Genomic DNA, 22,415 nt, shown 5'->3' on the forward strand with positions numbered 1-22,415 from the left:
TCAAAATGAAGATTTCCAGATCCTTATCGGTAAGTGAATAATTTTTTCGGAACGAACGCAAATTAATGACCGCCACATTTGCCGATCTTTTGTCAATATTTTCAAAATTTCCCACCCATCCAGAGAAAATTCCCTCTAGTCTACAGCTAATTTTATGTTCCTCTTTCCATGGCATTGGTGATATCAGATTTTCGAAATCTTACCAATTTTTTGAGACAGCGAACTTAGGTCACGCGCGAGCTAGACTCAGAGCTACCAAGTGTCACGCATTTGGAGGGTCTGAAAACGGCGCGCGCGCTAGATTAAAAAAAAAAAACGCCATACCTATACGTGTGTTATACCCTCACACGCGCGCCCGAAAAATGAAAATGTCACGCATTGCCGATCTTTTACCTTGGCGTCTCTGTAGACTCTACATGTATGTCACACCGCCATAGATTCTACACTTTATTTTAAAGATTTATAATCCTCCAGCGAACCCCGAACCGAAGCGTACTGCATACTTTGCAAGATTCAGTGGGTGCGGGAATAATTATGTTCACATTTGTGTCTTGTTTAACTTTACAATGCTCTCCACACAGACAAATGGATGCAATGATATCAATATCACATTTCATAATCACCAAGCCCGTTATTAAACTATAGGCCCTAGACTAGATCTAAAGCTAAAAACAGATGGTGCATCGATCTCACAGCATCCGCTGGGCCTGGGATAGACCGAAAATTTCTCTTTTGTTCGTTAACCTCTGATTTGGGTAGGGTCAGATCCTCTCTTTATTGGGTAGGGTCGGCTCTCTTTAGAGAGGAGCAGACCCTATCCAAATCAGAGGCTAACGAACGAAAGAGACAGAAATTTCGGACTACCGCTGGGAGCGCGCAGACATCTCACGGTCACGCACTCTGCCTCAGTCTCACATTCACAAGTCTTCATAGATCACAGACAATCACGATCACATTCGGCCACACTAACAAACACATGCTGGTGTTACACAGTAATTAGCATATACTGGTTGTTCATTTAAAACAGCATCATCTACAGGAAATATTTTCATCATCATCATCATCATCAAATATACAATTTCTAACAGATGAAAGAAAAAGTACATCTCACCGAGTTCCAATTTGGAAGGACATGTATTGTTGTTACCCGATGCTACGATACATACATGACTACCTAGTCTCTTTCAAGCCAACTGAGTAGTAATAGTTTGAATACTGCTGAATGAAATGTCATGTCTGAAATTCTGAATGTTGTAAAAATGTAAATAAGTAGATAAATATATATTATTATAATAATATGAAGACAAATCTGTCTGAACCAGTATTAAAATGTCAAAATGGAAATAAAATAATAGTGATTGATAACAAAATTACATGTAACGTTATTACAAAAGACTATATCGAATAACCCTTCATTGTATTGATTCAATAACCACACCAATACCAGCACAAAGCTAATAATAGGTAATTAGGCCGCTTATTTTTCAACCCTGGGTAGACTATATAAAGGTCACTCTCATCTTGAAATTTCTGTTGTTCTTTTTAATTTTTTTGCTTATTCTTTTTTTAATTGTTTCACTCATCATAGCCTATGATAGATGGATGATATTATATAGAGAGAAATTGTCTACAATTTACAGGCATATGAAAAGAGCTCAGTCACTGTCTTCAGCCTAGGCCTACCTGCCTAAAAGTTGCAACAAGAAATTAAAGAAAGAAAATATACAGAAAGATTGAAGGGCAAAGGAAGAGCATGGAAAGAACAAAAAAGAGAAAGAGAAAAAAGTAGTGAGGAAATTATTATTATCATAAATATTGTAGTATTTGGCGTCACCTGTACATGAGAGGCGAAAAGTGCATGAACCAGGATTTGGGGAGGCGTTGAAATATGTCTGTATTTCACTATTTTATTTCCAGTTTTAAGTGAAAAGGGGGAAATCAAATTAAATTTAAGTTTGATTTCCATCATTGCAATGTATACTGTGTTATTGTTCGACTTACTGACTCATGCACTAACTATAACATCCAATTAATAATCTCATATTCCTGTAAAATTATGTCTTCAATCTCTCTCTCTCGGCTCCCTCTCTCTCTCTCTCTCTCTTCTTTCGCCCCCCCCCCCTCTTTCTCTCTCTCTCTCTCTCTCTCTTCTTTCTCTTTCTTTCTCGCTCTCTCTCTCAGTCTCTCTCTCTCTCTCACACACTCTCTCTCTCTCTCTCACTCTCACTCTCACTCTCACTCCCCCTCTCGCTTTCATTTCCTCTCTCACTCAGTCTCCAGTATTCAATTTGATTTTACTTTTTCCAATTCTTTGGCAGTTGTATACTTATTGATTTTCAATAAATATTTTGATCTATTCGGAGTTATCGACTGGACACATACATCAATACAAATGAAATAGATATGTAATTTCATTGAAAAAAAAGTATACAATGTTTATTTAGAACACGATCAAGAAAAGAATGCACATTATGCGTACGGCAATGTCTTAATATACAACAACTATCCATGATAGGGTATAAAACACATAATTGAGTATTTTCAGAACATATTCACATTAATATGTTAAAGACCATGGGTGTCGATCCTTACGTAATACCTATTGTTCAGGGGGATGAATGAATAGATCATCCCCCCTGAACAATGATTACAGATCGACACCCATGTTAAAGACAGAGCAACTAAATCATTGTTTAAATATTATAACATAATATATTATGTACGCCACGTTGTAATGCTTCTCAAATTTGATGTTTGGCAGATCATTTTATCTCAAATTTAACAGAACAATGGCTGAAAGAATAATCATAATCATCACCTAAAAAATTAGGTATTATTTTTGTTATTTTCTAAGGTTATTCAACTGGTTAGGATAATGAAATAAATAGAAAGCGATATACAAGAGAAATGAATCATATAATAGACATGTCACATAGTTAACAACACATAATTACATTATGCAGTCAATTTTACACCTGATTTTATTTATAATACCATAAGCTTGGAATATTCAAATAACATTCAAAGTGGCATATTGGGAGAAAATGTGCGCTAAAGTGTCCAAGTGTACGCGCATATCCCCCCTGGAGATTTTTGTGTGAATTGTATCCCTGCAATCTGATGCATAATTGGGACATACTTATTTTTATGGGGATGCAGAGACTGAATGTATTTTTTATATAAATTATAATATTCATTGTTTTCTTAGGGTCTCTACTCCCTGTACTGCTGGATACGCCAGTGATGTGTAGTACTGATGATGTGTCACGGCGAAATAAACAAAAGCAAAGTCCACGAATTGGAAGTTTGAACAGTGATTCATTTTATTTAAACAATACACATTATCCCTCGTCAAAGTGAAACGCCCCCGTAAACAAGAAACATTGTCATTCGATTGAAGGTTATGCTCGACTTCTTTGGGACAAAGTATGCTCCCTTTAAAAAAAGCAACATTCTTTGAAAATACCTTTCCACTAGCAGGTCCATGGTGTAACGCAGTGTAATCCTTAGTTTTGTCTCGAAAAAGTAAATATTAATTAAAGGTGTATTATGATTGATGCCTTTGAACTTACTTTACCATAATATATACTTTACCATAATAAAAGGGGTTGTATAAGAGTCTCAATCTGATTTATGGATACACAGTCATGATGTGATAATTGTTTATTTGACTATGCTAACCCTGCATGGTATAGTAACATCAACAAGTCAGATCAAAAGAAGTTGAAGATTATACAGAACAAAATGGTGAGATTTATCAACTGTTCTGGTCCAAGAACTCATGTTGGCTGCAGCGAACTTTCTAAAGCTGGTTTTCTTGAAGTCGACCAAAGATCAAAACAACTCGTATTGCATCATGTGCATAAAATATATCAGACTAGGTCGAATCATTATATTCGATCCAACTTCGATCTTGTTACTGACTTACAAGATTATAATACAAGAAATAGCCGATTCAACTTTAACTTACCAGAAAGAGTAGGTAGTATTGGAAATTCGCTTTATTACAATGCCATAAAACATTGGAATTCCCTTCCCAATGATGTAAAGGAAATAGAAAACTATGCTCATTTTCAGAGGAAATTAAAGGAATACCTAATAGTTGACAGTCAGATAAGAGAAGTAAATGACATGTTATATGATTGAAATTTGTATTCTTCTGCCGGTTCCTACTTTTTCATTTTGTATATACTCATGTTTTCGTACGTTATAGAAATTCTACAAATTCATCATTATTTTCCTCTTCTTCCTCCGCCTCTTTTTCTTCTTCTCCTTCTTCCTTTTCTTCTTGTACTTATTATCATTTCTATCATCAGCTTAATGTTGTTATTATTATTATCTTTAATAAGTAATTCTTTTATTTTTCTTATCTGTCTGTAAATATTTATTACTATTTTAAGTTATTAATTTTATACATGTCTGTAAGGGACCCCACTGGAAATAAGCTCTCGAGCTTTCGTGGGTTATCCTGTTCAAGCTGACTTATTTCTGACCTGTTATTAGTTGTATGTTGGAAGCTTGTCGAATAAAAATCAATCAATCAATATCAGTTCACGTTTTGTAATTACATTTTTTTGTTGCTATAACTGGGTGGGGGGGGGGGGGGTGTAACATGCCACCAAGCCCCTATTTACACTGAAGGCTACACTGGATTTTTTTCCTTCAATTTGCTTATTATGGTTGATAGTGGTGGTAGAGAACAAATAAATAACGAATATAAAAACATTATAAAACCCTTCGGATATTCATTATAATCTGCACACAAAAATAGCATCGTAGAGTCTTGATCAGTCTTTTAAACAGAAACTTGACGCCATGACTATAAGTGCCTTAAATCATCATCATTATCGTCAGTGCATGTAATAAGGGGAATACATTTTCCATTTTCTTTGCGGGGTTCTGTTGTAAATTTACAAATGCAACATGATTGTCCACAGGCGCATACACAGAGGGGGGGGGGGGGGTGGGGGGTTGGGGGTTAACCCCCCCCCCCCTTGGAATTTTTTGTGTGTAAACCCCCCCCCCATAACCTCCCTAAAACCCCCCCCCCCCCTCCCCCCTTTGGATTTTTTTTTTTTATTGATTTTTTTTTATTAAAATTTTTTTTTTTAAATTCTATGGCTGACCTAAAAAAGCTGAACTTACCCCCCCCCCCCCCCCCAACGGAGCTAAATGGTCAAATTTTCAAATTTCGAGACCAAAAAAAAAAAAAAAAAAAAAAGTAAAAGTGTCCTCTTACCCCCCGCTTATTCAGCGGCTGGCTGAGTCGTTGCGAAATTTTCGGACGATTTATAAATGTTAAACCCCCCCCCCCCCCTTGAAAAAATCCTGCGTACGCGCCTGATTGTCCAATATGTGTTGCCTCGTATAAGTGGCGTCGCATGACATTAAGAGGGCACCAAAATTAATCATGGGGTGGGGGGGGGGGGGGGGGGACATCACTCTCAGTAGCCTACTCGGTGGATGTAACATGAATTCAAGGCCATTGTTGGGAGATCCAGGAGTATCCTTTTTTAGAGCTTCCTTTTCTCCTCTAAATTTCTCTCTCTCTCATCTCATTTCATTTTCCCCATTCAGTATGAAGCATGTGCCCCATGCCATTTGTAGCTACACCACTGTTAGTATGTCCATGATTTTGTTTGTAGCCTTGATTATGTAGTATCGCTCCAGAATCGTCTGTTCTTAACAAGTCTGACGTTCTTTGATCGGTAAGAGGTCGCCTCTAATGCTTTTGGAGAATTGTCAATTCCTGCAAAGAAATCAAGGAATAAAAATAAAATCTATCATAACAATTACAGAAAGTGACTATTGTGACCTTATACAAACAAATAATAATTAAGGGTTCCTGTAGTGTGTACTTTTCAACAACAAACAGCAAAATGAAATGCAATAAATATATTAAGAACTTTCAAGGAGATAAGCAACCAAGCAAAAATTAGCAAATACACGTCGGAATAATGTTTTATGGGCCGTCAAAATTCGTCGAAACATTGATCGACCAAATCCATCAACATTAATATATTCAAGACAAGCTCCGGCAATTTTCACCGCTTAATTATCGCCCTGCACTTCAACTTCGTTTTTTGCATTTTTTCTTCTTCGTCTTATTTGTTATTATTGATTGAATGCAATTAGCTTCCTGAATGTAATCGTACATATCAAATGATGCGAATTTTTGATTGTGGCGTCACCATAAATAATGTCTCTAAAATGAATTTTCCAATGACTGATTATCTCTTTTGTCTAATTTTTTTGCTTTTTTTGTTTTAATCACTCCATTGAATCCATCATATTTATTTGGAATAAAGTTATCATTTTGTGAACTTACGTTTGTCACATTTTGGCCCCGTCCATCCTCGATAGCAGAAGCAGTAGCCAGGCTTATAGCAGTATCCATGACCGGTACAGTCGTCTGTGCAAATGGCTTTGAAGAAAATAAAAAAAAATAAAAAGAAAGTTCATAAGCAATTATTAGTTCTTATTGAGAGTGACAGTTCTTCTTCTTCTTCTTCTTCTTCTTCTTCTTCTTCTTCTTCTGCTGACTCTTCGCCCTATTTATTTCTAACTTCCTCTCTATTTGTATCAATCTTTCAATTCCTCTATTACACTATTGAATAAGAAATAAAACCAAATGACGATTTAATATTTCGCCTTAAATCGATTGATTTAATATTCTAATTTGTCGATTGACTAGTTGAATTGAAAGACTGGTTGATTGAATTATTGTCTCAGCGGACTCACCTTTTTGACATCGGTCTCCAATGAAGCCTTTCTGGCACTCACATACTCCTGGAGCCACACAGGTTCCTGAGTTATAACAGTGTGGTATGCAGAATACTGCAAGGAAGATGAAATTCACGGTTAGAAGAAAAAAAGTTAGGACAGATCAATAAAATGGATGTAGAATACTTACTTACAGTGTACCTGGAATTTTGACACTGTTTGTCATGCTGTTGATTCGTTTTGTAAATCTTTCATTTGAAATTAAATTACATCCTCCATTTTTCCTTCGAGTTGTATTTCACTAATAATATCGTGCTTTGTCATTATGTAGTAATAAAATAGTTTACTCGGATCAACTTTGACTTGAATTACTATCGAATGAATATTCTGCTTACTGAAACGGCAACTATAGAGTTTTGATTTTTTTTTGAAGTTTACTAATTCAAATTCAAAATTCAATAGGAACTGAATTCGAAGAGTTTATCCCGCCTATTTATATTTTCTATTATTTATGATTATGTTTATTGAAATTACTTTGACATGTAGTTCAGGCCCATACAAATAAAATTATTCAAAATCTTTTACTACAGGGTGAGGGCAAGGGGGTAAGGGGGGTTATAGGGCCTGTAGTTACTCACTGATTCGACAGGAATGACCGTAGAATCCATCTGCACAGTCACATCGACCCATCTGATTACACATCCCTCCATTCGCACACCGAGGCTCACAAGTGGGAGCTAAACAAAAATCAATTTGTAGAAAATAAAGACGATGAAAAAAACTTTCAAAGAATCATTTCAATTGCAATTTCATTCAATACAGTATTGTTTATCCTATAAACAAATCATTTTCAGATAAGGTGAAGAACATTACTGGTCCCACATTTCAACAGGTGATGGAGAAGGCTTTTGAGATTGTGTTAAATTACAAAAACGAATAAAAGCATTTAAGCAAGAGGTGGGAAATGTTGCATCGTTTATTCTGAGATGAATACATAAAAAGGAATACAAACAATGGGACATCGGATAATAGTTTAGTAACGAGGGCCAAATTAAGAATAATATAACTTATATATGATTGCAATGAGGATGATGTGGAGTCTGTTGAGTTAAAGCTGAAAGGGAGATAATCGGGGCATAGTCCAACAAAAAGGGCACGGAAATGGGAGGGCATGTGAGGAAAAGAAAAGAAAAGAATTGTGATAGACAAGGAGAGACAAAATTAAGAGAATGTGAACGACAGATGAAGAGCCGAAGAAATAGAAAGAGAGAGAGAGAGAGAGAGAGAGAGAGGGGGGGGGGAGGGGGGAGGGGAGTCTATATTGAAATATATGTATGTATGATCAATTTTCACCTGCAAAGTGATTGCAAACGAAAACATTGATATTTTCACACTTGAATAAGAATTAGATGTTACGATTCCTTGACATAATCTGCTAAAAGTACCAACAATTCCTACCTTCTACGCACTGTTTGTCAAAGCTAAGATGTATAGGAGATGCAGGGATATCGAGACCGCTCTTGAAATGTCGAATTCGCAGAATGACGTTTACAGATGCTATGCCGGTCCTCTCACCGGTGCAAGGGAAGTCCATGCGAAATTCTAGAAGTGTCATGAAAAGAAAAGTTATATTATACACTTCCATACGATCATGAAAACCACTTACATATTCATCATCTGCTATATCCATTAATCAGTCAACTCATAAAAGTGTTTGATCGCCGGGTCAAGTCACTCAACCCATGGGTTGCACACCCCCTTTCTTTCACGTTCTTATTTCTTTTGAAGGGACATCCCATTAGACCGACAGCCTATGAGACCGGCAATGTGAGTCTAGTGAGCTGTAGACCACTTCTGGGATGGGAGATAACAGATCAGGTATAATTGTTGTTAAATTCAAAATACTTGTTTCTTAAGTTTCCATGCATAATTTTGTATGATTTTCAGCTTTCTGTTCATTCTTGCGGTTTACTGAGTGCAAGACGATGAGCTTCCTTAATTTACGGCTATTGTCTCTCTTCTACTATGCTTTGCTATCCTGCCGAATATACTGTACTTTATTCAACTTTCATGGATAGTATAGAAATGGGGTAAGATAGCAAACGTGTCATGAATCCAGTTATGTAGGGCTTTAAAGACAAGGGGCACTTATCCCCTCCCCCTTCCTATGGAATGTGGGAATTATTTATTGAAAAGGCAATAAAACGGAGAGGATCGAGAAGTAAAGGCTGGATACAAGAATAAGATGAGAAGATAACAAGACCCCCCCCCCACCCTCCCGGACCGGGCACAGTCCTCACATTATGACCATACAACATGCACAAAGTAATATTTTTTTTTGTTTTTCCAATTATTACTGTTATTCCATGCCTTAGGATTTGGGGATATGCATTTCAAATTTGGGCGTTTTACAACTTAAAACCTGACCTCGCATTCTCTCACTGGGATTAAGACGCATGGTAATTATAGGGAAAGCGGAAACGTTTTATAATCTTTTAAAAAAATGACGTTTTGTTTCTGAAATGCAACGGAAGTATTTTACAGGAGCAAAAGTGCATAATTACTAGGTCAAACTACTTAGAAATCCCTTTTCACTATATCACAATATTTGATATAGGCATGATATGGTAAAGGGGACCTACTATATTAATCTCTGCAATCAGCTCTCTCAACAATGGGAATTATTCCACCCACATTATTTTGAACAAGAGAGAAAATATATTAATACATTGTTAGTCATGTTACTTGTAAAACATTGAAATTAAAAAGACAAAGTCATGTGGGCGATGCATGATTGCCATGCGAAATGGTGAATAATGTTATTGTAAACAAGACTTGTGACGATATAATGTCAAGTTTTTTAATTAAAATGTTTAATGTTATCGTTTCTACTTTATGTCGGCTTTTTCGGCTTTATGTGAAAGATATGACAACAAAATCAGTAGGTGCATGGAGTAGTTACTAGTAACTCCATGGTAGGTGTGAGTCTGCAACTAGATTTTTAATCAGAAACTAGCACTTTTTGTAACTGGGTGTGTTACTTCATTAATAAAGAGAAGAGGAAGGGATGTACCGTACGAATATTGCAATATCTGGGTCTAGTAAAGTGAGACGAGTTTCATCTTTTATTTCTTTCTTGGAGGTTTGGTGGCTCTGAAAAGAGCCGTTTGAGTTCACAAGGTGAGATGAAGAATTTACTTCTTCTTGGGGAGGAGAACAGCCTGGATGTTGGGGAGAACACCGCCTTGGGCGATGGTAATTCCACCAAGAAGTTTGTTGAGCTCCTCGTCGTTGCGGATGGCGAGCTGAAGGTGACGGGGGATGATTCTGCTCTTCTTGTTGTCGCGGGCGGCGTTGCCAGCGAGCTCGAGGATCTCAGCGGTCAGGTACTCGAGGACGGCAGCAAGGTACACGGGGGCACCAGCACCGACACGGCCGGCGTAGTTGCCCTTCTTCAAGAAGCGGTGCACACGACCAACAGGGAACTGAAGCCCTGCACGGGATGAGCGGCTCTTGGCCTTGCTCTTGGATTTAGCGCCCTTACCACGTCCAGACATGATGGTTGAGTTTAGATGTTGTCTTCGTTGAGAACTAGAACAAACTATGCTTTGAATCTCGCGCTACGCTATTTATACCTTCTACAGGTGATCCGAATAGGCCGCAAATTAGCGATCAATGAATCCCTCACCGTGAATCTCCTCGCTTTAATTAGTATATCAATTGTGTTTTACGGTCGAAATCGATCGGGATCACCGTAAAATGTCATTTGCATATGGCGCGCTTTCCAAAAACACGGGTAACGCATTCATTCATACGAACCAAAACATCCCCCGCTGCGTGCACTTTAGAAATGAACCACACCCCAAAACCCCAGCGTAAAAACCAGTATTCCAAAGGCATAAAGAAACAATGCAATTAGGCGCCACCAGAAGTAATTCGTGCTTTGCAATGAACGTCAGCTCTCTCAAATATAATATGTATCCCCTACTTTAACCCAAAAGAAGCAACTATCGAAATGCATGAATTAACTCTACCGGTACATGTTTTTCTTGTTAGAAACGACAAAATGACACGGAACCCTTTTCACACTCTTTGAGTAATTCATACGATGTAAACGTGAACAGGTGTCTGAGTAGATTTTTTTAAATGATAGTGGATTTCTTTTGTCAAAGTAGGGCAAATTGTTGCTCATCTCTTTTTCATGAAAAGTATAACTAAACGAACCTGAAGACAGACTGGTTGGCATATATTCTAAATTAAGTGCATGACAAGTACAGACACATCGTGAAGTCTTATATTTTCTTCAGTCAAAATAGCCCGCGAAATAGAATCAAATACAGTTATACAGTATCTCGGGAGGAAGAAGAGCAATTACAATTCACAAATATTATACTATTAAAGGACCTTATTATTGTAGCCTAATAATGCTATTCGTTGAATATTATTATGATGCAATTAATAAGATTATTCAATATAATTTTCAAAAATATATTACTTCGCAAGTTCGCATGGGTGATCCAGGCATGGGGTGATCTAATCTAACATCTCCCTGTTTTACAATTTCACACCATTGACTGCTGATGCCCTTTTAGTTTAAGAAATTTAATTTGATTGTTTCATTCTCTGCACCTGTATAATTAAGCATGAGTTCAAGGGTTGCCTCACCATTCACTATTCAGTACACTACCCCATATTATTTTGGTAATGGTTACTTCACTGGATGAATTTCAGTTGGTCTATAAATATTGACCGAGTTTATGACAGTGGTAACGGGTGAAAGGCAATATCACCCACGAAGGTTTAGGCATTGATAAAAATCGATCGTTTTTCCGTTCGGTCGGAGCGATCCTTCATTTGCATACGATTTGGATTCCCGCGAAGTTTAAACAACGCAACCATGCGAAGACGGCCCCAGGATTCTTCATAAATAGGGGGAGGCTCTCGGTGTGTCTTCAGTTGATCTACTCGACACAATTAAGTAATCATCATGCCTGCCAAGCAAACTAGCGGAAAGGGAGCCAAGAAGGCCGGTAAGGCCAAGGGACGCCCAAGTGGCGCCTCCAAGACCCGTCGCCGAAAGCGAAAGGAAAGCTACGGAATCTACATCTACAAGGTTCTGAAGCAGGTCCACCCCGACACTGGTATCTCAAGCAAGGCCATGTCCATCATGAACAGCTTCGTTAACGACGTCTTCCAGCGCATCGCCGGTGAGGCTTCTCGTCTTGCCCTCTACAACAAGAAGTCCACCATCAGCAGCCGAGAGATCCAGACCGCTGTCCGTCTCCTCCTCCCCGGAGAGCTGGCCAAGCACGCCGTCTCTGAGGGCACCAAGGCTGTCACCAAGTACACCACCTCCAAGTAAATTGGTCTTCGCCATATTTACAACAAACGGCTCTTTTCAGAGCCACCAAATTTCCAAGAAAGAATCTTATATAGAACTCATCTTCAATTATTCCTAGAGGTTTACCTAACGCCAAAAAGGGTTAGTTTCGATCCGTTAAATTTACATTTTTTTAAAAGATCTATAAAACGACAAAAACAATCGAGCCGGTGAATTTAGTTTTATGCAGTTTAAGAAAAAGTATAATCGCAACATTTAAATCACAAAATCACAAAATACAATATGTCTAATTTTTTACTTGAAAGGGAACTTTTTGGAGCACTAAAAAATGACCTCTGAGCGGGCATACGTATGCGCATGTCACAACTGTCTCTCATCCCATACGTACCTTATCAGGCACTTTGAATGATTTTTGTATAAAAAAATATGCTCCATTCTTCAACTCTCTACTCAAAGGGCACTTGATGAATCTGATAACTGTTTACTTTTGGAGAGGGAGGGGTTTCGAAAACTTCCTGAATTCCGCGAAAACAACAGACAAAATGTGCCCCTCTTGAATTTTTCCAAATTCCCAAAAAGACACCTGAATTTTTTTTTCGGGGGGGGGGGGGGGGCTTGTCAGCAAATTTTCAAAATTGTGGTCCCCCTTAACACAATATTGACCCGCCCCTGTATACAAAAAACGAGGAGGGAAGAACAAACCTGTGTCATTATTGGGCATGCTGTCTTCTAAAGTGATGCTGAGTAACGGTGGTCCCATGATTGACGGGTCGCTGGATTGAAGCTCCATGAAAGTATAATGGAACTGAGGAAATAGATAAAAGCAAGAATAGAGATTACACATTGTCGATCTTTTTTAGGGGTATACATTACGTGGAATATGAGAGAATTTTGGGATGATACATGAAAAGAGATACATTATTTTAAGTACTTTGTTGAAACACTGTGTCCACCGTGTTTTACAAAAATGTTGCACATTTCGTCGTTGTTTCGTCGTCCCTAGTATTATAGTGTTGGCCGTTGCATATCGTTATTTTTTCTTTTCCGGTTATGACTTTTTCAAAACAACCGTTTCAGGCAAATATTTACTTCCATTTGTGGTAGGTATGACTTTTTTCTTCTCAAAACACACTTGCTGTTTACGGTTAACCACCTTCCAATCCTATCAACACACATCGTGTAAAATATAAGACCTTCATTTACAGCCCCATCACGTATCAGTGTTTCAGCTACGAAATGTCGATTTAAAGAAGGACAAATAAGCACGAAAAATCCCCAGCAATTTTGTTTATGCGCCTTGAAAATCACTTTGCCGTAAAATCACAGTTTTGACACACGTCATTAGGAGCCATCTTTCTGAAATAATTAGAGCTTATCGACAGCATGAATACGAAAAGTACAAAGTAGATAACCTCAACTCCTTTATTTTTTATTTTCCTCAAGCATGTTGACGAAACTATAATGTGTACGATAACCCCTGCCCTCTAATTTGTATGTACAGAGTTCTAAGGGCAAGAGCATTTTGAATATATCGCAATGGCGTACACAATATTGTGTCGTTTCCCTCTCCTGATTGTCACCTGAGTAAGTACGTTTCTCGTTTCTTCACCTTTCTCCCCTCCATTCTTCCCCCTTTTTGCAACTCCTTTTTTATTGTTCTATTGCTTAGCGACCGACTTATATTCATATAATGATTATCATCAACAGAGGTACATCTAAAGACATGTTAGAGGTTTGACCTCTTGTCATAATTACCCCCATTCTATTGTCACCACAAAACCCCTTCGACCATTATCTGATTCATGACCGGGTAGCCTACGGGCGTTACAGCATTTTTTTTGTCACAAGGGAGAAGCGGCCATTTTCCATTATATTTTTGTTAACATCTATATGGGTTCACCTGCATGGCAAATGTGAATATTTACTATGCAGGAATAGATTTTTAACACGGGTCCAGCCATTGAGGGGGACCCTTGCAGATTATTTCGGGGGTACTTGTCCCATTAGATGGACAAAATATGCAAGGGAGCAAAGTAAGTAGGGGTGTTAGCGGTATAGTATATTTTCGTTTTAACGTTCACTTCTCCACTCGATCCCTTCCCAATTTCTCTCTATACCTCTCTCTCTCTCTCTCTCGTTTACCTTTTTATTTTCATTTGATGGGGCTGGAAACGTACCTCCCCGTACACACACCACTGTCTTTGTTCATTTCGTTTTAATATGAAATGGATTGATAAAGAATGAGGTCCTCCATGCATGTATGTAGGCCCGATTTGTTCTCAAGTACCGAATTCCCATTTATCGCACGAACAAATCTGTTGAATTCGATGCGATACAATGTCACAATAAAATTCCATTCATCAAAAAGTGTATGAATGCGCAAAAATGGATAACATCATTTTGTCTGCTTTTTTATATTCTGATTTTCCGGGTAAAAGGTGACACAATAACAATTCCACATCAATCAGAATGAATTATTGAGCTGATTTCAACACGCGATAATACACGGCTCAGCAAGTTCACGTACATACCCCGCTAAAGCCTGATAAACAAAACAGCCCTGAGATGGGTAGATATCTAGTTTAAAAGGTAAATGTTGCTACAAAGCCTACAATAGATACGAAATGTAGATATGATTGCACGGACAACCGTGTTTTTTTGTTTTTTTTTGGTGGGGGGGGGGGGGGGTGGGCGGTAAAATATCATCGCGAGATACATGAAAAGAAAGAGAACAGAAAATTAAACAACATGAGGCCAAGGGAACTTGCAAAATTCAAAGTATAAGGGTGAATGGACGGTGCCTTCTGAACATAAGTTTATAAAAAAAAAAAACACACAAGAGAATCTATTATGGTGAGAATATAATCGAAATGATTTAATCTTTTATCTTCTCATTACTTCATGGGCATAATGGGAAGCAGCAGTTCAAAATGTGAAACAATAAACCAAAAATGGGTACTCGGCCAAATTCAGTCAATTTGTGTACCGTCAGTCGGCGCTACTCTGTCTGGTACTTGATTATTTTTATTTCACATATCAATTCGATAAAAATGTGTATGCTTATTAAATGTGATATATCATTTAAACACCTGAGTGTTTATAACTATAAAAGTCTTTATACTATGGATAGGGTGACCATTGAAATTACTGCTGATTTTATCAGCGCTTCAAATAGATTAAATCTCGATATTTATTGCGAAATTCATTAAAATCAACAACCCCTGACATCAGTTCGCAACAACATAACAGCACACGTTGTTGATAGTATACTAAATGCACAAAGTCTGCGCTCAATAGTGATGTGCCATGATATCCAAACTTTCAGGCATCCCTTGGTTTTGTATATAATTGGTACATACAAAACCGAAAAACAGTTACGTCGTGTGGTTAGTCAACAAACAAATGCCTCCTGTGGTTACGCAAAATTATTTTTCTTCATTTTATTCTAATAAATTACTTCTTCTCTATTCACCGCATATTATAGACTGAAGTCACGGGTGAAGGAATTCAGTTAAGGCATCGGTATGGCTTCTGCCATTTCGAGTACAATTTGCTGCTCTTTCACCCATATATCAACAAAGGATAGAAAGAGCTCCAATTGTGTCTATTGTTATTGTTTCTTTCTCTTTTAATGTAGCCTCTCAACAGCAAATAGGAATGATGGGTTGCCGGAGTCCAGATTTCTTTTGTTAATTATTTTTACAGCAATTCGAAAGGTGAAGGTGATTTCATGGACCTTTTGGACGCTTTTACATTTTTAAAGCAAATTAATGATGTGGAGACTCCAAGAAAACTGTTTAAAATGTAATCGTTTATCGAAAGAGATCCTAAGCATATACAGTATTAAACTGTTCTTTCTTATTCTAAACATATGGTTACGGTATCACAATCACAATCATCTAATTTTACGATAATTATCATACTATATCTCCTCTCCTCTTTCTCTGTATCTCAGGTATCCCTCTCTCTCTTTCTTTTCTTTTTATTCCCCATCTGTTTCTCTCTCCCTCCCCATCTCTCACTCTATCTCCCTTTCTATCCCTGTCCTTTTATCTCTCTCCTTCTCTTCCCCTCTGCATGACTATTCGCTCCCATTCTAGTACTGTCTTTATACCATACAATTCCCCTCTTCATCTTTCTCCCTCTGGCTTGTTTCCCTTGTTTACCCTCCCCTCTATCCTCTCCCTCTATCCTCTCCACCTTCCCCCTCCCCTTTCTCTCTCTCTTTCTCTCTCTCTCTCTCTCTCTCTCCCTCTCTCTCTCTCTCTCTCTCACTCTCTCTCTCTCTTTACTGCCCCCTTCCTTGCACACAAAAGACACGAAAATTTTTATCTGGAAGCCCAACCTGGTGTGTGAAAACGCTAATGGTGAAAACATCCACATCAAACATCTGTTTTTCATTTTTTCACAAAAATATGATCGCGTACTGGACTTATCTCTGGATCCAATCTATGAAAATACATAGTGCAACCACGATTCGCCTTGTAATAGAATTTTCCGATGAATGGTGTATTATACAGCATGACGTATTATAGAAGCTACACTTATAGATATTCAGTCATATAGGCTTATGTGATATTGCACATAGTACTGTATAAACATAATTTTTCACGCAAAACAAGAACTTGCACTTGAGCGAAAACCTGGAATGAAATGCCCAATGAGTTGAAGAAAAAAAAAATCAAAATCACATTCTCAATTTAAACGTAAATACAAAGATTATCTTTTACCTTAACAAAATAATTTTGTTAAGTGAGAGACCAGATCAAATATAGTTTCGCTTCCATATATCATAAGAACAAAATATATAAGATCGCCAGTAACAACACTCAGCCATGTTGCATCAGTTGGGGGTGGGGGGGGGGGTAGTTACAGGTATAATCAGTGGTCTAATCATAATTTATGTTTATCATATTTTAGTTACATATAGGTCCATGTAACAAAGAGTGAAATACAAAGTTATATTTTTCATTTTAAAGCTCGTATTGTATGGAGTACAAAGATCTGGCCGAGGAGTTATTCTTAACATTTTTATAGAAAGTTTCAGAGGTGTTGCATGATTGTGTTCAATTTTATAGTTTTCTAAAAACATTAGCCAATGTTATCCTTGGCCGATAATATGGCCATCACAAACATTAGACGTAGGCTATTGTTATCAATGATCTTATCGGCGTACTTTTTTGGATAAAGTGGAAAGAAATGCTATGTGTTTTGGGGTGGTTTTGGATTTTTGGTCGATGTTGAGCTAGCTGTACATAGATTTTTGTTACAGTACTTACCGGTTTCGGGGCCCGCCACGAGATCTTCAATGAGTCCGCGTTTGCAGGAAGAATGAACCTTGTTCTTTGATCGATGTCAGTGGAATCATAAAATGAGTTACCATTGCTTCTCAACAGCGAAGGAGACAGAGATGGGTTCGGCAACCCATCTTGGATAATGTAGAGAGGCCCAGATGCATGCCTCCCTTTGGGGGAAAAGGAATATATTATGCTTTAAAGTAGGTTTGCAGGGGCTTGGTATACATTCAACAGAATTCATACCTTTAATCTAATACTTTCATATTATACAAAATCTTCATTTTATCGCCAAATCTAGTATAAAGACAACAAAAAAGTGAAGAGGAAAGAGGACGGTGAGGGGGTGGGGGGGGGGGAGAGAGAGAGAGAGAGAGAGAGGGCCGTTGGGAGGAGTGGAAAATGGGGGGGGGGTGGGAGAAAATAGTCCCTTGAGACTTGGTTTGGAAATTCCCGACGTGGTCACATATCGTTCATCAATACCATTGCAATAATAACGAAATACGAAATAGATGAAATATTGTGCATTACAACGATTTATTCAGTCGTTTGTGAAATAGAAGACAAACGGATAATAGCAAAGTATGGCAAATGAAAAATTTAAGAAATTTAAGAACTAAAAAAAGGAAAGTTATTTTTCATGAAACAATTTGCTCATATCCAGTACAATATGCATGTAGAATTAAGATCATTCACATCTCAATATATTGTCATGGAATAAAGTACATTCCATTATAGGGCCTACTTTCAAAATGAATTTATACTATAGGTAAGGTCTATAGGCAATGTGCTATTGTCAATGACGAGCCATTAAAAAAGTGGAAAACAGTATATCATAAATTATATGATATTATGATGGAAAACATCAACAAAATTCACCTTTTTTCTTCAGTCAAATAAATTGTTCATATACAATATTCATGAAAGAGAAAGTTAGAAAATACAAAACATCAGAAGAGTATTTGGTAGTCACGTACCAACGTATATAGTTTTTGCTTTCTTCAAATCACCGAGTTTCCCTTACCCTATCATCCTAAATTCAATTTTCGCTGTAATCCAAAACATATTCCAACCCTTGCAAATCTCATTCGAGATCTGCCTAGGGGGTATTATGATTTCATCTTCACGAAAGGAATGAAATTGAACCTTTCATCAAATTTTTCGCAAAATAAACACAAGTTATATTTGAGACTTCTTTTTACTCCTTTATACATCTCGATTTTTGTTCTCCTCTTTTCCGTTGCAATAAATCCAATTAGACTGAATATTTTCTCTGTGATAATGTCACGAAACGTTCAGTCCTGTATACGATAAAACGAAATTGGACAAAAGTTCGGGGTTCAAACTTAACCTTTTTTCTCGTTTCAAATTGGGCAAAATATCAAAAACGGAATTCATTCGTTCTAACTTCAATATATTATATCGTTACAGTACCCCTTAAAATGGTAAACCAGAATTTTCAGTAAGTCATTTTACCATTCTTTTTCGTTTTGAATTCGATTATAAACGGTGCTGGCTATCTGGGGTGCATGTGGTCAACCCCACCCCATCGAATGGTAAACAAGATGAAATACAGAAATAGGTAAATGAAAAGAGAAAAAAGAGAAAAGAGTGAGAGAGAGAGAGAGAGAGAGAGGGAGAGAGAGAGGGGGGAAGAGAGAGAGAGAGAGAGAGAGAGAAAGGGGTGGGGAGAAAGAGGGAAAACAGACCACGAGGAATAAACTGACGAAGCCTCCCATGCGCATGCCTCCCAAGCTTTTCCATGAGTTAACCCTCACTACGCTGTATATGATCGTAATGAATGATAGGTGTGCTGGGTTTGTTATGATCATAATTCGCAGAGTTTATGAAAAGGTCACTTGTGGTCAAAGGGCATATGGAAAGCAGGGACAACGTCATGGTCATTATCGTTCCAGTGACCTAAGGGTGATGTAGCAATAGGGTGGGATTTCCAACGGAATATACCGTTGACGTTGAAGTGTTTTATACATTGATGTTATGCACAATTTTTTGTTATACAATATTAAATAATATATCAAAAATTTGAATACATGTAATAATCAAATGAATTGTCTTGTTATTATGAGGCATACTTTTCAGAAGGCGGTTTTAAAAGAAAATCCGCGAGCCCTTTCTAAATTATTAGGTTGTCTATTTTTAACATTTTGAAATAGCATCATGTGGAGAACAATAATGTAAAGAACATGCATCCTGTAACGGTGTACAAACATCACAGCTGGACATGATATTTTTTCTCCATTATTTGCTGAGAATTGTAATATCATTTATTTTTTAGATTTTTCTGCCACTCGTTGGGCTTTCTTCCGCTGGCAGTATACCTCTTCAATTGTGTAGACCAAAGTATAAAGACCTTATTCGATTTGTATTATTCTGTTACAGCCGCTGTAAATACTGCATTATGTACAACCAAAATCTTACTGTAACCATGATGGTCTCAAGGAGATATGAGTAAACAACGAAATTTCAGAAATATTAACATCACTCCAACGTCTTTTGGCTTACCCTTCACGGGTATAAAGTCTCTTTATCTTACACAAACCTTAATCTCAATTGATGACTAATGCATCCAGTTGAACGCATCTCATACAAGGCACACTGTCTGCTCCTCTAGACCCAAGTCGTTAAGATCGGTAATGAACTTATTCTTTAACAATACACCTTTGCTCAAGACTGACGGCGAAGCTTCTCCGCCTTTGATTCTGACAATAAATCCTCCCAAAGAAAGACGTTCTGATCCGGTATTGATTCGTTTAATCTCTAACGGGAAGACGATAAGTTGGTATTTATCCAACTAATCTGGATTGTGTTTACGAAACAGACCAGGGCAAAACAAAAGCATTCAAACAAGCTTGCTAATTAATTAGACGCTTATAAATCGGCAGCCAACCTATAGAAAGAAAATTTCGGAAGATTGGCAGAAGGATTTTATCTCTTAAAACTCTCACTTCTGCTTATCGCGTTACGTTTTGACATTTTAAGAGGTTTTAGCAAGAGCTATTTCGGTTTCTTACTTAACCTAATTTTTTTTTTTTTTTTTGGGGGGGGGGGGGGGACAAGAGGGGGAGGCAGGTTTCCAATGTAAACCATATCAAATTTCAAACAGTTCGAAAACAGAACACAGAGTTAACAACCATCAGACAAATTATGACAAAATCCACATACCAAACGCAACAGAAACAGCAAATTTCAGTTCATAACAGTATACCGTTATGACCACTGCCCGACCGAATGGTATTAGCATTTTGGTTTATTTTTGATAAAATACACAATGTCATTATCTCTTTCGTTTAAAGTCTACGACACATGTCAAGACGGAATAGTTGTAGGACATTACCCTCATGAGTTTTCACGCTTCTTATTCTCATGCATTCCCAGTATCCATTTCTCCAAATGTTCCTTTTAGGCTTTTGACAATGCCCTTCCCCCCTTGTAGCACCATTCTACCCCATATCACAAACCTGAAACCACGCCCATAAAAAGTTGTTCTTGACAAAATGTTACAATTTTATTCCTATGAAACCAATGTGGATACTACACTGAAACCAAGGTATAAATACTTTACTAGCGTTAATCTTTGAAAAAATGCTTAAACCGAGGCCAAGCAAAACATCTTAGACCCCCTGTCCATCCAAATAATTATAATTGATTTTGTTCTTTCTGGTAATTATGCAATTTATGTAATTTGTGATACGTACCTAAAATTCGAGAAACTTCATCAGCGGATAACCAAAGATCTACCGCTGGACCACCGCCGCTGAAAAGACCCACGGCAGACCCGATAAAAGCAGCCAATATCAGCTGGCAATATCGAATCATATTTTCACCCCAAATCTTCTTATTCTGCGTAAGGTAAAGTAGTTTCACAGTAGTAATCCTAGGAATTTCAATTCATGTGCGCCACGGTTTAGTAGTCAACTTTTCTCAAATGTTCTGTTCCTCTTCTGGTCAAGATAAATTACTATCTCCTCAAGGTAACGTTAAACTTCCAGATCACTCTCAAGCCTGAGGTAGCGAACTATACAGCTACACTCGGGACAAATCTCTATTCGTGATTAACTGTGCCGAGTGTAAAGGCAGAAAGGCTTTATCCCTAACTGTTCTGGGAGATACGGATGGACGCACTGCAGAGCTGGAACAAAATAGAGTCTAGGGACCGATGCCCCATAAATGATCGTCGCCAACCTATTGTCGAATTAATTTGGAGATTTAGGTCATTAAACTCCAAATTTACCGCACAGAAAGAGCTTAAATGTGGTAAAAAGGGCAGGGATACCCACCTATACGGAATTGAGGCACTTTCGGGACTTTCAGGACTTTCAAGATGTGTTGTAAGGTACTGTCCTGATTTTAACTAAAACACATTCAGAATTTTGTCGGTAGTCATGAAGCTACAGATGACTTTACGGTTACCAAAATGATGTCAACTTATTGTATGTGGAAGGAAGTATAGGGGTGGAGATGGCTTAAACATGCATTTGGGCATTGTGCCATAGTCCATTTTATAGAGACGGCCCATTCCCATTATACCGCCCCGTAAAACAGAATCACTCAAAATTGCACCGGACCTAAAATCTGAAATGCGGCTAGCCCAGATAATGCAGCCCTTTATCCGACTGTTTTCAGGGCGAAGAACAAAAATCAACAGTAACAAACAGACACAGATAGAGAAAGTACCGAGAGTTGGAGAAGGGTGAAGAAAGAGCGAAATATTTCAAAATTAGATCACAATGTGAGATTAAATCGGAATATCAGGTTTTGTATCAATGTAGATACACTTGGTTAATGAAGCATCCACGGAGGGGCGAAAACAGACACATTTCAATATAAATCACAAACACCGACAAATTTTCCGCCAACTCCGACAAATCGTTTTGATAAGAAAACCAACAAAAGCATAGAAGGTCGAATTCCAGTCAAGTTGAATTATTAAAAACAGATGACGTAATTAAAACTGATATAATCTCAATAAAAAGGTGTTAATATCTTGGTCATTGTTAAATATGATTTTGTATCCGTGTTGGCTCAATGGTGAAATA

General features: G+C 37.7%; 4 protein-coding genes across 4 annotated transcripts in view; 1 reads left to right on the plus strand and 3 right to left on the minus strand.

The window, feature by feature from the left end:
• The window catches only part of LOC577931, a 55,152-nt gene extending 53,983 nt beyond the window's left edge, over positions 1-1,169 (minus strand). The window contains exon 1 of the mRNA XM_031000074.1: positions 1,112-1,169. The gene's annotated coding sequence lies outside the window, so the exon portion shown is untranslated. The remainder of the gene's footprint in view (positions 1-1,111) is intronic.
• Positions 1,170-5,641: 4,472 nt separating this feature from the next.
• Positions 5,642-21,500, minus strand: LOC577857 (wnt inhibitory factor 1). The gene is made up of 8 exons (XM_778062.5): positions 21,075-21,500; positions 17,344-17,528; positions 12,767-12,869; positions 8,182-8,325; positions 7,362-7,460; positions 6,742-6,837; positions 6,329-6,424; positions 5,642-5,749 (listed from the first exon to the last, which is right to left on the minus strand). Exons 1-8 carry the CDS (start codon positions 21,193-21,195, stop codon positions 5,652-5,654), a joined length of 942 nt encoding a protein of 313 aa, XP_783155.2. The 5' UTR covers positions 21,196-21,500; the 3' UTR covers positions 5,642-5,651.
• Positions 9,073-10,383, minus strand: LOC105438198 (late histone H2A.2.2). The gene has a single exon (XM_011665718.2). The coding sequence runs from the start codon at positions 10,278-10,280 to the stop codon at positions 9,918-9,920; it is 363 nt and encodes a 120-aa protein (XP_011664020.1). The 5' UTR covers positions 10,281-10,383; the 3' UTR covers positions 9,073-9,917.
• LOC100890459 (late histone H2B.2.2) lies at positions 11,684-12,120 on the plus strand. The gene has a single exon (XM_003724571.3). The coding sequence runs from the start codon at positions 11,711-11,713 to the stop codon at positions 12,083-12,085; it is 375 nt and encodes a 124-aa protein (XP_003724619.1). The 5' UTR covers positions 11,684-11,710; the 3' UTR covers positions 12,086-12,120.
• Positions 21,501-22,415: the final 915 nt, after the last annotated feature.

This window comes from Strongylocentrotus purpuratus, unplaced genomic scaffold, assembly GCF_000002235.5.
Source record: "Strongylocentrotus purpuratus isolate Spur 01 unplaced genomic scaffold, Spur_5.0 spur5_scaffold_6, whole genome shotgun sequence".
Classification (NCBI taxonomy): domain Eukaryota; kingdom Metazoa; phylum Echinodermata; class Echinoidea; order Camarodonta; family Strongylocentrotidae; genus Strongylocentrotus; species Strongylocentrotus purpuratus.

Excerpts from the sequence above, each read along its gene's own strand:
- LOC577857 (XM_778062.5), bottom strand. The coding sequence starts at position 21,195 with ATGATTCGATATTGCCAGCTGATATTGGCTGCTTTTATCGGGTCTGCC. Across the intron at positions 8,326-12,766 it reads CATGCCCAATAATGACACAG|AATTTCGCATGGACTTCCCT; the intron begins GTTTGTTCTTCC and ends TGACACTTCTAG. Across the intron at positions 5,750-6,328 it reads GGGGCCAAAATGTGACAAAC|GAATTGACAATTCTCCAAAA; the intron begins GTAAGTTCACAA and ends ATTTCTTTGCAG.
- LOC100890459 (XM_003724571.3), top strand. The coding sequence starts at position 11,711 with ATGCCTGCCAAGCAAACTAGCGGAAAGGGAGCCAAGAAGGCCGGTAAG.
- LOC105438198 (XM_011665718.2), bottom strand. The coding sequence starts at position 10,280 with ATGTCTGGACGTGGTAAGGGCGCTAAATCCAAGAGCAAGGCCAAGAGC.